Raw genomic sequence first — 13,285 nt, 5'->3', positions numbered from 1 at the left:
GAGGGAGGCCCCGCCCCCAGCCCGCCCCCGGCCCGGGGTGCGAATCCGGAGCGGCGAGCGGCGGGAGATGCTGGAGGTTCGCGAGCCGAAGTGGCTGCAGCTGGCGCCGCGTCTGCCCCGCGTGCCCGGAGCGGATTCTGCCCGCCGCCCCCGGAGCCCTCGGCGCCCCACTGAACCCGCGATCGCTTCCTCCCTGTGACCGACCAGCGCTGCAGGTGCGGGGTGACCCGGGAGGGGGTGGCGCCCCCGGAACGTACGTTGTGGGGTCTTAGGGGATTGAGTCTCTGGCTCGAGGTTCGGGTAGCCGAGTGCGCCGGGGCGCTGCAAGGGCTTGGGGTCCCGGCGGGGGCAGAGCACGCGGGCTCTGCAGATCCAGGGCTCGGCGTGCGGGGTTGGGCTAAAGTTCCCCATCGCCTCAGACGGGTCGGGGGTCCCAAGGGAAGCCTCTGAGACTCAAGTCCAGGCCAATCTCCCCTCCTTGTCGCCCATCCCACCTCCGTCTCGCTGGGCTCCTAATTGTGGGAACATTAACCCTCCAACATTCGTGGTGCCCCGTGGGGGTAGGGGCCGAGGGCTCAGCTGTACCTCTGGACTCCCAGAGCTGCCTCCGGCCCCTCCCAACTGCCCCCGGGCCCCCTCCCTCCCGCTAAGCAGTCACTAATTTCCATGACAACGAGAGTTCTTTATGGGCGACAACCTGAAGGGGGCTGGGCGGGGCTGCCGCGGGGTGGGGGAGGAGGCTCAAGCCCTTGGGGACCAGCAGCCCCCTAGCCAAGATCCATCTTCCAAGCCTGAACTCGAGGGCCCGCCGGGGGTCCAGGACACCGACCCAGCGCTGCGCGGTGGGGCTGGGGGACGCACATGTTTCTGCTGGGAGGTGCGGGGCTGGGTGCTCACACGTGTGCCTCCCGCATGTGTGTTGCTGTGCCAGCGGGGGCGAGTCAGCAGCACTGGGGAAGGGGGTCAGGGTGGCAGCACGGTGGGGAGCAGGGCGCCCGGCTGGCAGGGTGAACAATGAGCGAGTGAGTTTCTGCTTTCCCCAGCCTGTAGTGTCTGGCAGAGACCCTAGGCTCTCCCAGCCCCCCATAGCTCTGCCAAACTGCTTTTGTCCGCACCGCTAGGCAGAGCCTGCTTCACCAGGTTCCCTCCCAGGGAGCAGGGCTCTCTGTCCCTCACCAAAAGCTCAGTCTGCAGCAGTCCAGCCCCTGTCCTGCCACCCTCCTCCAAGGCCCAGGCTTTGAGCAACACCCCCCGACCCCCGCCCAGGACCGCGCGTGGAGACCTGGTGCCCTTCCTGCCCCCCCAACTCCCAGTTGATTCCTGCCAGCTTTAGGCACCTGCTGGGCCCCAGTTTCCTCAGCTGGGCAATTGGTGACTCTACTCCCCTCCGTGTCAGGCGCTGGGCCCTGTGGTGGAGAAGAGGTCTCTCTCCCTTTCTTTTACAGCATTTGGTGTGCGCCCCCAGGTGCCATAGGCTGCCTTTCCCATATCAGCTTTTGGCCCTCCTCTCCAGCCCTTGTCCTGGCAGGTGGGCAGTCCTTGCCCTGGGAGAAGACTACAGAGTCAGTGATATCCATCCAGGGAAACTGAGGCATAGTGGAGGGATGCTGTGCAGTTGTTATCCTGTTTCTAGGTTGCTTGGGGTGCTGTTTCTGGCCCTCAGACAGGATCCACTATCAGGGAGGGGGACGGTGGTGGCAGGGAATTAGGCTGAGCTGCAAGAGAGGCCCTGGGGACCCAAGGCCTCTAGAGGACAGCAGATGGGGGTGGGGGTGGCTGGGGAGTCTAGGCAGAGCTGGGTCAGCTGAGAGGAGGGGCTGTAAAGGGAAGCAGCCAGGTCTCCAAGCTTCATTTCCATCCCCCAAGCCTGTGCCTTCAACATGTTGGACCTTCCTCACCTAAGCTGCTGTGATGACAGGGAGAGAGGCTGAGGAACTGTTCTGAGGGGACCGCAACAGCTGGCCTCCTTCCCAGAGCTACGGCTGTCCCACACCAAGTTCAGTGCATGTCTAGGGGAATACAGGAGGGGTCAGTCTCAGAGGTCCTGGCATCAGGGGCAGCTCCTGGTCCAGGTGTGCAGAGCACATGGTCATGGAGGCCTTAGGGCTCTGCTGGGCATCCACAGGCCCCTTTGAAACCCCCTGCCCACCTTCCCTCCTGTGTCCTTGTGCCTGCATCCTTTTTACTGTGTCAATTCTTTACTCCCCTTCCATCACAGGTTCTGCCTTTGTCTCTCTGTGTCCCTGCCCCTCTCTTTTCTAAAGTCTCTCAGTTCCCCACCTCCCCTTCCTTGATGGGGACCAGGGTCACAGAACCCATGGGGAAGGAATCAGGCCAAAGTCTCAGGGAATTCTTGGAGAATTTGAATAACACCTCTCCTCTCCCCTCCCCTCCCCTCTCCTTTTTAAAAAACTTCCATCACCATAGCAACCCTTTACTCTGGGGCCTTCCCTGAATTTCCCCTCCTCCGCTCACAGGGAAGCAGGGCCCCCAGTGAATTTTCCTTCAGGGGCTCAAAGACTGGGACCCCAGGTGCCTGGAAGGGGCCAGCTGGCTCTCGGCTCTGCCTGCTTATTGAAGGCTGAACTTTCTGGAGGCAGCACCTGATCCTATGCCCACCCCTGAGACTGGAGAGCACCCCCGCCCTCTGCCTGCGCCCTCATTAGATGGGAGAGAGTCAGCAGCAGGAACTACGGACCATGATTTAGCTAGAGCCTGAGGCCCAGCCAGGGCAGCCCCCTGCCCAGTTACCTAGAGCAGTTGGATAGTGGGCGAGAAACTTGACTCTGCCTCCTGACACAGACCTGAGAGTGAGGTCTCTATTTCTGCTGGTCCTGCATCCTGTGGGTGAGGTCTCTGCGGTAGGCTGGGCAGAGCTTGGGCCTAGGCATGTCTATGACATCAGGAAACCCAGCTCCAGTCCCTGAGAGAGGAGAGCAGGGAAGGGGAGGGGTTGCCTGCAGGCTGGTGTTCACAGCTGCCACTAAATTGGGAGGTGTTGCCCACAGTTGTTGGGAGGCAGCTGGAGGCCTCCTGGGCCCCCCCTGGCCTCCCTAGTTTTACTGCAAGGTCTGAAGCCCCACATGGCAGAGGACCAGGGTGCCAGGTAACTCCTGTTTATGGCTACGAAATGTGGGGCTTGAATCAGGCTGACCCCAGTAGAGGAGGGGCCAGGACTCTCTGTGGGACCCCTGGGCCTCTGGAGCTGGCCTCTGTCCTTTTCGGGCCTCCCCTGGGCCAGACTTGTCTTAGGCTACAGTAGGGTCCCTAGGGGACCCTTTATTACCAAGGCAGAGGCTCCATCAGCATTGCCTGAGGGGCCAGACCTGAGGAGCAGGCAGTAGCTAGGGAATGCTTGGCCCTCAGGCTCCCTTAGAGGCTCCCCCAGGCTCTGCACTTCCCCCAAGCTCCCTTTGGACCGCCCCCTGTGCACACCAGTCAGTTTCTCTGCAGAGAATGGAAGGAACCACGTCTTTAGGGAAACGGCAGCTATGGGACCTCTGTGCCCTCCCATGTCCCAGTGTGGACTTAAGGCCGAGCCCAGGTCCCTTGTCGTTGCGGGGGAAGCCCTCTATTGTTGCATGTTGAGTCTGGGCTGTCCAGGCCATGGGGGTTAAAAATGCACGCCCTCTTTCTGCCTGGCCTTCTACTGTTCTTGAAGCCGTTCCTCAGTTTCTCCTCCCTGCTTTGGGGCCAGGGCCCCCTTGTTGCAAGCAGGTGCCAGGGGCTTGGTACGCACACCGGCAGCCTCCTAGGCAGCAGCAGTGGGTAGCAGATGGTAGAGTGGGTGGGGGTGGAGGGGACCAAGATGCTAATCTGAAGCAGGGCCCCCTTTTCTCCTCTCTTTGCCCTGGGGCCAGGTTGCGGGTGGAGGCAAGTGAGTGCAGTTAGGTTAGTGAGGAGAGGCAGTGACTGGCTGAGATCAGGGCCGCTGTGGGAGGGAGGAGACAGATCTGTCCCTGCCCCTGCCATGAGGCTTCAGGACATGGCTCCAGGCTGATGTGACTGAGCAGAGGTCCGGATTTCCGTGGTGGAGACAGACCCCCATGACCAGCCCTGGGTCCCTGCGGGTACGAGTGCCTGTGCACGGCCAAAAGCTGGGCCAAGATCAGGGACAGGCACGTACAAAACCTCCCACGCCATGCGGCTGAGCAGGGAGCTCTTGGTGTGGGGTGGGTGGAGGTGGAGTTTGTGGAAGTTACCTCAGCGAAGGGTGGTTTTGAGCCTGGAGCTTCAGGATCGTTGCAGCCAATCTGTGGCACAAATAGCCTTATAATGTCAGAAATCACAATGAAAGAAGAGATTTAGCCCTGGTCTCAGCACCTAGCTCATGTGGAGGCTGCTCCACAGAGAGGCCAGGATGGGCAGTGCCCTTGCCAGTGCCCACAATTCCTGCCATTGGATGGACACAGTTGAGCTGGCGAGTCACCTGTTGTTGGTTGTTTAGGTAGTTGCTGATTTTTTTAATGTTAAAAATAACTCTGCCGTGACAAATAGGATACTGATGGGAGGCTTTGGGGGAAGGGCATTCCTGCCAGAGGGAATGGTGTAAGCAGAGCGGCAGAGCTGGGACACAGGTCCCTCCCAGCCCTCCTGGGGGACCTGTAGGCTGAGGTACAACCCTCCCACCCAGTACAGGGCCCTTGGATTGCAGCCTGGGAAGGGAATCGCTGCACATAAGACCAATGAGGGGACTGATGCAAGCCCCCTCCCCCGGATTGTTTGGGCATAGAGATGGGTGGCCGGCAGTGGTGGGTGGCCATGCCTCTGCTCTCAGCTGTGAGAGTGGGATTCTAGCCACAGGCTCCTTCCCGGCAGATGCAGGAGCAGGGCTGTGACCATGGCGGCAAAGATACGCAGTCAGGGACGATCTTCAAAGCTTCTCTTGTTTGCCTCTGCAGTGCCTCACAAGATGGCTTAAGCCCTAGCTTGAATCACACTGATGAAATGCGTTTGTGTTCCCTGAGTCCAAAGAACCTGGATGGAATTTGTTCCCTAAAGCGGAGGGCAAATTTGAGGGAGAACTTTCAGGACTGGGTGCCCTAGGAAGTGGGTAGCCTCCGCCCGGGAGGAAACAAGCAGCAGCCAGCGCTGACCAGGGGGCTTGTGTGGGTCCTGGCCTTTGACCCTGGCTGGCAGAGTCCCTCTGACCAAGCTGCCTCCTCTGGTGGTGGCTTCCTCTCTCCTTCACTACCCTGTGGCTATGAGTCACTTCAGGTAGGGGGGCATCTAGGTAGCCAAGGCCCCAGCCCAGCCCCTTAGCATAGCAAGTGCTAATCGGGGTGGAGGGAGACTATGCACAGTCAGCAGAGGCAGAGCAGTTTCAATGCAGCCTCAGCGTGAAGTGTGTTATCATCCCAGTGTCACACCAACCAGGCATTAAGGAGGCTGACTCTGGGTCAGGTCTGGAAAGGTCCAGACACTGTCACCAATTCCCCTCCTGAAGTTTACCTCTGAGCAAGGACCGTGAGTGCCTTTTCCTGTGGGTGCTGGAGCCAGTTCACTCAGCACCTCAGGTGAGGATTGGGCTGGCAGGGTTGCAGACCCGGGGGGTGCCATGCTCCGGGTGCCAGAGTGCCTGGAACCTACTGGAGTCAGCTGCATGTGGTCATCCTTGTGCCTGGAATAGCCACCCCTGGCCAGGGGCCTCTCCCCTGGACCTGATGGTCCAGGTCTCCTGCGGGCCCTGGCAGTGAGGCACTAGGCAGGCTTGTCTTGCTTTTCTGGACCATTACCCCTTCCTGCCTCCTGGCAAATCCTTTCCCTCTAAGGCCCAGCCCTAATGCTGCTTCTTCCTCAAAGCCTTTCCTCATTTCTCCACCCAGATGGGAGTTCTCCCTCTGAAGAATCCCCAAGCAACATTTATTTATTTATTTATTTATTTATTTGCATCGGGTCTTTGTTGCGGCAGGCGGGCTCCTTAGTTGTGGCATGCGAACTCTTAGTTGCGGCATGCATGTGGGATCTAGTTCCCTGACCAGGGATCAAACCCAGGCCGCCTGCACTGGGGGCGTGGAGTCTTATATACTGCGCCACCAGGGAAGTCCTGCAGTATTTATTAAATCAGTAAAAGTAATCACAGTACAAATCCTAACAGAAAATTAATAAACAATTGGTATAAATCTGCCCCTCTGACACCCAATTCTTTCCCCCAAAGAGAACTCTTATTTTCTCCCAGAAAAGAGTCTGTGAGTGTACACAGGCATATAAACTTTAAAAATTTTTTCCCAGTGTAGCACGCTTTACCCACCATTCTGTCCCCTGCTTTTTTTCAGAGACTGTCCTACAGTAGCACATTTTGATCTATTTTATGCTTTTTAATAGCTATCAAGTATTCTTCAGTATGGATAGCCATAATTTTTATTAACATTTTTTATTGTGAAATATAAGATCTAGGAATGTGCCCAATATGTGTATGTACATTTTTACAAATTATTATAAAGTTGAACACCTGTTAAACCACGACTCAGGTGGTTCTCAGGTTCAGAAATAGGTCCTCCAGAATCCCCCCGCCCCCAATCACAACCTCTTTGTTTCTCTTAGAAAGACTCATGATGTTTATTTCTTAGTGTTTCTTTATAATTTTACCAGTATGTCTGTATCCTTAAACAGTATAGGTTAGTTCTGCCTGTTTTGAACTCTGTATCAGTAGAATCCCACTATATGTATTTGGTATTTTTTTCACTCAACACTGTATTGGTGAGATTGACCATGTGCTTGCGTAGAGCTGTAGCTCCTCATTTCCATTGTTTTGTAACAATATTCCATTGTGTGACCGACTCTACCACAATACATCTTGCTCTTGATGGATATGTGGGCTGTTTCCAGTTTGGGGCAATTCTGAATATTGCAGCCATGAGCACTCTTGTACCAGTGTCCTGCTGCACAAATGTACATAGTCAGTAGTGCAATTGTTGGTGCACAGGATATGTTCGACTTCAGTAGTTTTACCAAACTGTTTAGCAAAGGGGAGACTTGCCCTCCACCAGCAGTGCTCGTGTTCTCCACATCTTTGCCAACACTTGGCATCTTCAGACTCGTGGAGATGATTCTCTGATGGGTGGGTAGATACAGCCCCTTTCATCTGTGGAATTACTGAAATTTAAATAAATCATTTGATAAATCTTCTTTAGATTGTATATAATGCGAAGTGATTCACGGATATGTCAGTTTACTATATTTTTCATAAGCGCAGGGGCTTGTTGTAGTTCGGGCAGCCAAGCTGAGTGGTTGGAGGTACAGCCAGAAAAGCAGGCACTGGATCTGAGCCTGATCACCCTCTAGCCCTTCCTGGTGTAGACTCTGCCTCTGACTTGGTCTGAGACAGGTTGGGGTTTCCCAAACGCAACCTTTACATTGTGGGGAGAAGTGGGCTGTGGTACAGCTGAACCAGACCGCATCCTGCCCACAGCTCAGAGCCCGGCAATGCCGTTTGGGTGTGTGACTCTGGGTGACAAGAAGAACTATAACCAGCCATCGGAGGTGACTGACAGATATGATTTGGGACAGGTCATCAAGACGTGAGTGCCGGGTCTGTTGGGCAAGGGTGGGTGGGCAAGGGCTGGGGAAAGGGGAGCGGAGTACAGCCCACACTGAAGCCAGGGCTGAGTGGAGTGCCTGCTGGCTGCAGTGAGGAGTTCTGTGAGATCTTTCGGGCCAAGGACAAGACAACAGGCAAGCTGCACACCTGCAAGAAGTTCCAGAAGCGGGATGGCCGCAAGGTGCGGAAGGCAGCCAAGAACGAGATAGGCATCCTCAAGATGTGAGTATGCGGCCCAGGGGTGGGGTGGGGTAGGGGAGGTAGCCGGGAAGGGCTTCGAGGTCCGGAGGCCTCAAGTAGTACCAGCCTCTGGCCAGTTAGTCTGCTGTGGCTCACAGTGGTGACCAGAGCCTCTCTTAGGGGTTCACCCAGCCCTATCTATTGGCTCTTCTCTCTGTTGCCAGGGTGAAGCATCCCAACATCCTACAACTGGTGGATGTGTTTGTGACCCGCAAGGAGTACTTTATCTTCCTGGAGCTGTGAGTGTGGGTCTGGGTACCAGGATTCCTCAGTCCCCCAGGTCTTTACCTGCTCTGCTCTCTGCAGCCAGGGAAGGCCCCCCTTCTGGACCCTTGGGGTCCCAGGTCCCTGTGCCTTGCCCAGCCAGCTGCCTGGTGTAGGCAGCCTGCCCACGTGCTCCTGCCCCACCCCCGATCCTGCCCACGCCGGGCTCAGGGGCTGGTGTCCCTCAGGGCCACGGGGAGGGAGGTGTTTGACTGGATCCTGGACCAGGGCTACTACTCGGAGCGAGACACGAGCAACGTGGTGCGGCAGGTCCTGGAGGCGGTGGCCTACCTGCACTCACTCAAGATCGTGCACAGGAACCTCAAGGTGAGGCCAGCAATCAGGTCAAAGGGTCAGCTGGCAGCCGGCCTGGGGCTGGGGTGGGCAGCACCTCAGGGCCGTGGTCCAGCCTCTGAGGGTTCCATGGTCTCTTCCTCTGCCCACCCACATGCCATTCCTGGCTGGAGCAGCTGGAGAACCTGGTTTACTACAACCGGTTGAAGAACTCAAAGATTGTCATCAGCGACTTTCACCTGGCTAAGCTAGAGAATGGCCTCATCAAGGAGCCCTGTGGGACCCCCGAGTACCTGGGCAAGCAGGGAGTGGGGTGGGGCAGGGTGGGACACAGCCTTCAAGGAGTGGCTCTGGGTGGGTGGGGGGGGAAGGAAGTCCCTATCCCAGCAAATGGGTGTGAGTGGTACAAGGCCTGGCCAGGCCTGATATTGACCAGCAGGTGGACACTGTTTGCAGCCCCAGAGGTGGTAGGCCGGCAGCGGTATGGACGCCCTGTGGACTGCTGGGCCATTGGAGTCATCATGTACATCCTGTGAGTGGATAAGCCGGCAAACAGCCTGGCAGCCAGGTGGGGTGGGGGTCTGTGTCCATGGCCTTCCTGAGTAACCCTGTCCTTGGGACCCTGTGTAGGCTTTCAGGGAATCCACCTTTCTATGAGGAGGTGGAGGAAGATGACTATGAGAACCACGACAAGAACCTCTTCCGCAAGATCCTGGCTGGCGACTATGAGTTTGACTCTCCATACTGGGATGACATTTCGCAGGCGGGTGAGGAGGTGCCCAGCATGAGGGCAGAGTGAAGGGTTGGCATGGGGGACTGCTCTCAGCCTTCTCTGTTGGACTCTGATCCTATCCCCGAGCCCATTCATCACCTCTAGACAGTGAAATGGGGTGCCCAAGCCTAGCCTCTCCCTGGCTTTGTCCCCAGCCAAAGACCTGGTCACAAGGCTGATGGAGGTGGAGCAAGACCAGCGGATCACTGCGGAAGAGGCCATTTCCCATGAGTGGTGAGCAGGGCCCAGGGAGGATGGGAGGAGAGGCCAGGGGTCCCTTGGCCTCTGTCCTCCTCACACCTAGCAGCCTCTATCCTTGAGGCCTCAAATTGGGGTTCAAGGGACACCCAGAGCTCAGGCCAACCCAGAGGGTCTGCCTGGTAATCCTTGGGTCTTACAAAAAGGGCTGGGCACAGTCTCCATGAAGGCCATACCCCCTCAGATCCAGACGCACTTGCACCCTTTCCAGGATTTCTGGCAATGCTGCTTCTGATAAGAACATCAAGGATGGTGTCTGTGCCCAGATTGAAAAGAACTTTGCCAGGGCTAAGTGGAAGGTAAGGCTTGGATGGCTCCCTCTCCTGGCTTGATCCCAAGTGCTCCTTCTGGCACCACAGTTTCTTGCCTGCATCACACCCCTGCAGCCACACACAGGCTTTTCTTCAACCGTCAGGTGTAGCTGTAGCCACTGCTACTACCTTAGGCAGGTGTGCTGAGCAGCTGGGTCCCCGGCCCTGGGTTGGTCAGAGGCAGCCAGGGCACGATGGAATGGTCTGGGTTTGGCCTTCGCAAAGGAATGGATCCAGCTTCTGTAAGCCTCGCTCTGAGCCTCTCTCCACTGTCCTTCTTTCAGAAGGCTGTCCGAGTGACCACCCTCATGAAACGGCTCAGGGCACCGGAGCAGTCCAGCACGGCTGCAGCCCAGTCTGCCCCAGCCACAGACACTGCCACCTCTGGGGCTGCAGGCGGGGCCACAGCTGCAAGTGGAGCTGCCCCAGCCCTTGGGGGCAGTGCCACCCCAGCCACAGTGGGTGGTGTTACGAAGAGTGATAATGTAGCCCCTGCAGACCGTAGTGCCACCCCAGCCACAGATGGCAGTGCCACTCCAGCCACTGATGGGAGCATCACCCCAGCCACTGATGGGAGCATCACCCCAGCCACTGATGGGAGTGTCACCCCAGCCACTGACAGAAGTGTTACTCCAGCCACTGATGGGAGAGCCACACCAGCCGTGGAAGAGAGCACCATGCCCACTACCCAAAGCAGTGCCACACTGGCCACCAAGGCTGCTGCCACCCCTGAGCCGGCTTTGGCCCAGCCGGACAGCACAGCCCCAGGGGGCGCAACAGGCCAGGCTCCACCCTCTAGTAAAGGGGAAGAGGCTGCTGGCTCTGCCCAGGAGTCTCGGAGGGAGGAGACCAGCTGAGTGGGCAGGCTGTGGGGGGGCGGGGGATGGGCAGGAGGGTGGGAGAGTGGACGAGGGGCTTCTCACTGTACAGAGAGTCACTGGCATGATGCCCTCGCTCTCCCCTGCCCCTGCCTCCCAGCATGGGGCATGTCTGGGGGCCACAGGAGAGCAGTTTCGTCTCCTGTGTGTATGTGTGTGAGTGGTGGGCAGGCCAGAGGCAGGACCAGCCCCAGCCCCTGCATGGATTCCTTGTGGCTTTTCTGTCTTGCTAGCTTCATCAGTTTCTGTTTCTTGTGGGATGCTGCTCTAGGGATACTCAGGAGGTCCCTGCACCCCTCCCCCTTCCCTTTTTGCCTCACAATTCCCCCAGGCAGGCCCTGCAGGTCCCATCCTCTCCCAGGCCCTAAATTGGGTGGCCTTGCCCTGAGAGCTGGTCCTCCAGCGAGGCCCTGTCAGCGGTCTTAGGCTCCTGCACATGAAGGTATGTGCCTGTGGTGTGTGGGCTGCTCTAGGAGTGGAAACAGGTTGGTATAGAGAATGCTATAATCTCAGGCAGTATGCTTTAAGACAAGACTGGTCACATGGCTGGGGGCACTGCTTGGTAGCCATGGGGGTCCTCAGAAGTGAAAGAGAAAGAGTTGGAGGCTAGAAGCCTCCATCTTTGTCCCTGGAAGTCTCTCCCAAGATTCTTGTTCTATTTCCTGCCCTCCTGGGTCCTGTAGTGGGTTGCCCTGTGCCCTGAACTGCCTGAGCCTGTAAGGGGAAGGAGGAGCAATGAGGATGTGGCAATGAGATCTGGGAGGGCAGAGTGCAGGCCCAGCACCTAGTGTATCAGCCTAGCTGGGTCCTTACCCTGGGCCAAACAAGGAGTGCTGCCCCTGGCTCTTCCCACATGGGCTCCCTCAGGCTCAGTCCACAGTCCTCTCCATACCTGGGGGCCTGCTGTATGGCAGTGTCCCATAGTCTGATTCGGGGTTTGCCCTTCACAGGGGCAGATTTTCTGCTCTCTCAATTCAACAACAAAATAGAGAGGAACCCCCTCTATGTCTATGACCCACTTTCCCTTCTATCAAGGCTTGGAGAGAGGCCCAGGTGCCTCTGAGCCATGCTGAGTTGCTTTTGCTGGAATGAGGGAGTGGAACAAAGCTCCCCAGTTTCCTAACAGAGGCTCCTGGCAGGTGCCCTTTGTCAGACCCCACTACAGCCTGGGCAGGCAGCTGCACTGGTCCTGGCCCTCGCTTGGCACTTGGGGGTAGTCCTGCCCTTCTCCCTGCATGCCTGTGGGTCTGCTCTGGTGTATGAAGGTCGGTGGGCTGTGTACCTGCTGAACCTGGCAAATAAATGTCACTCTGCCAAAGCCTCTGGCCACCCTCTCGCCTTTGCTTCCTCTATATTACTGGGGAAGGGCCCCTGGAAGGCAATGGGGAGGGGAGAGGCCGGGAGTTAGGTTCACAGGTAGTGAGTGGTCTGTGCTCAGTGCCATGCGGATTGCTTGGGCTGAGAGTACAGTTCATCCCTGCCACAGGGTGTTCCTTGATGGTGTGGCAAGGTCCTCTGGACTCCAGAAATCCATGTGGGTGGTGGGTACTGTGCTGGGCGTGTGCCGAGGAATAACCTCTGGTCTATGTTCTCACAAGTCCTGTTGAACAAGGAGCCCTTATCTTAACTTAGGCGTAGACCTGGAACCCACCAAGTGCCATCCACCATAGGGAGAGACCTTTGGGCTTCCCTGGGTTGGGGAGTGGATGCAGGGTGGGCATTACACAAAGATTCTAGCCTGCCCTTTGTGTTGATTCCTCTTTCCTGTAAACAACACCTTTGTTTTCCACATAGGCCCCAAGGACTTTACTGTGGGTCTACTTCAGGTGGAACAGATCAGCTTTATATTATGGGGCTCTGTACAAGGTTTTTTTCTGGGGAGACGGGAGTAACACTGCTAAAAATAATTAATCATGAAAACTCCTAGGAATACTTGTTCCAGCCCAGATCAGCCCAGGTGAACTCACCAGGTATGCTGCTCTTTCTCAGAGAGGACCCCAAAGATAACTTCTCTGATGTGGGAATAAGAAAAAGGTTTGTTAGCCACTCATCTATGAAGCATCTGGGCCTCCAAAATTCCAACCCTACTGCAGTCCCGAGGAAAAACTTGATCCTCCTGAGAGCTAGGAACTAAAGTCAGGATACTGACCCTGCCACCTCTAAACTTAGGGATCATCAAGCTTTGCTTGTATAGAGCCAGAGTGAGCTTGAGGTGTCTGGACCTGTGTCCATCTTTCTAGGACCACTCAGAGCGGAAGGCTGAGAGGGTGGAGCGTTCTTTTGGTCTGGGAACTATGGGCTTCCACCATATGGTCGAGCACTGTCCAGAGGCCAGGGGACCCGCTCTCCATCGGGACCGTCGTCCCATTCCCCTACGGCCGTGGTCTTCTCGACTCCCCCGAAGTGCAGAGGAGGCTACGCCGAGAGAACGAGGCTGAGAAGCCCGTGCCCAGCGCACCTGGCACCAGCTCTGGCTTGGGACCATAACTCCCAGTCTTGCCCCAGAAAGGGGCCCGGCCGGCGGCGCAGCTGCTCTTCGTGCCAATCCAACGCTGCGCTCCTGCGGTACCGGCTGTCTTCCCGCGAGCCGCCTGAGAATTACCGCTAGCAATTTCAGGCCCGCGCTCGGCCCCAGGATTCTTTACGGCCGGTGGGCCGCTAAGCCCCGCCCCTGAGGGTTCGTCCAATCCGGACCCAACCTTCAGTCCGCGCTTTCACGTGCCTTGTT

The 13,285-nt window shown here is 57.1% G+C and overlaps 1 protein-coding gene across 1 annotated transcript; it reads left to right on the top strand.

The window, feature by feature from the left end:
• Positions 1–69: 69 nt before the first annotated feature.
• On the top strand, positions 70–11,879 carry CAMKV (CaM kinase like vesicle associated). Its single transcript, XM_027098690.1, has 10 exons — positions 70–215; positions 7,412–7,520; positions 7,631–7,762; positions 7,945–8,019; positions 8,233–8,371; positions 8,515–8,870; positions 8,969–9,105; positions 9,266–9,344; positions 9,580–9,667; positions 9,964–11,879. Exons 2-10 carry the CDS (start codon positions 7,426–7,428, stop codon positions 10,534–10,536), a joined length of 1,674 nt encoding a protein of 557 aa, XP_026954491.1. The 5' UTR covers positions 70–215; positions 7,412–7,425; the 3' UTR covers positions 10,537–11,879.
• Positions 11,880–13,285: the final 1,406 nt, after the last annotated feature.

Source organism: Aethalodelphis obliquidens, unplaced genomic scaffold, assembly GCF_003676395.1.
Source record: "Aethalodelphis obliquidens isolate GAN/ISIS:26980383/991018 unplaced genomic scaffold, ASM367639v1 scaffold125, whole genome shotgun sequence".
Lineage (NCBI taxonomy): Eukaryota > Metazoa > Chordata > Mammalia > Artiodactyla > Delphinidae > Aethalodelphis > Aethalodelphis obliquidens.
Note: the sequence above shows the minus strand (reverse complement) of the source record. Positions and strands in the feature narration are given on the sequence as shown.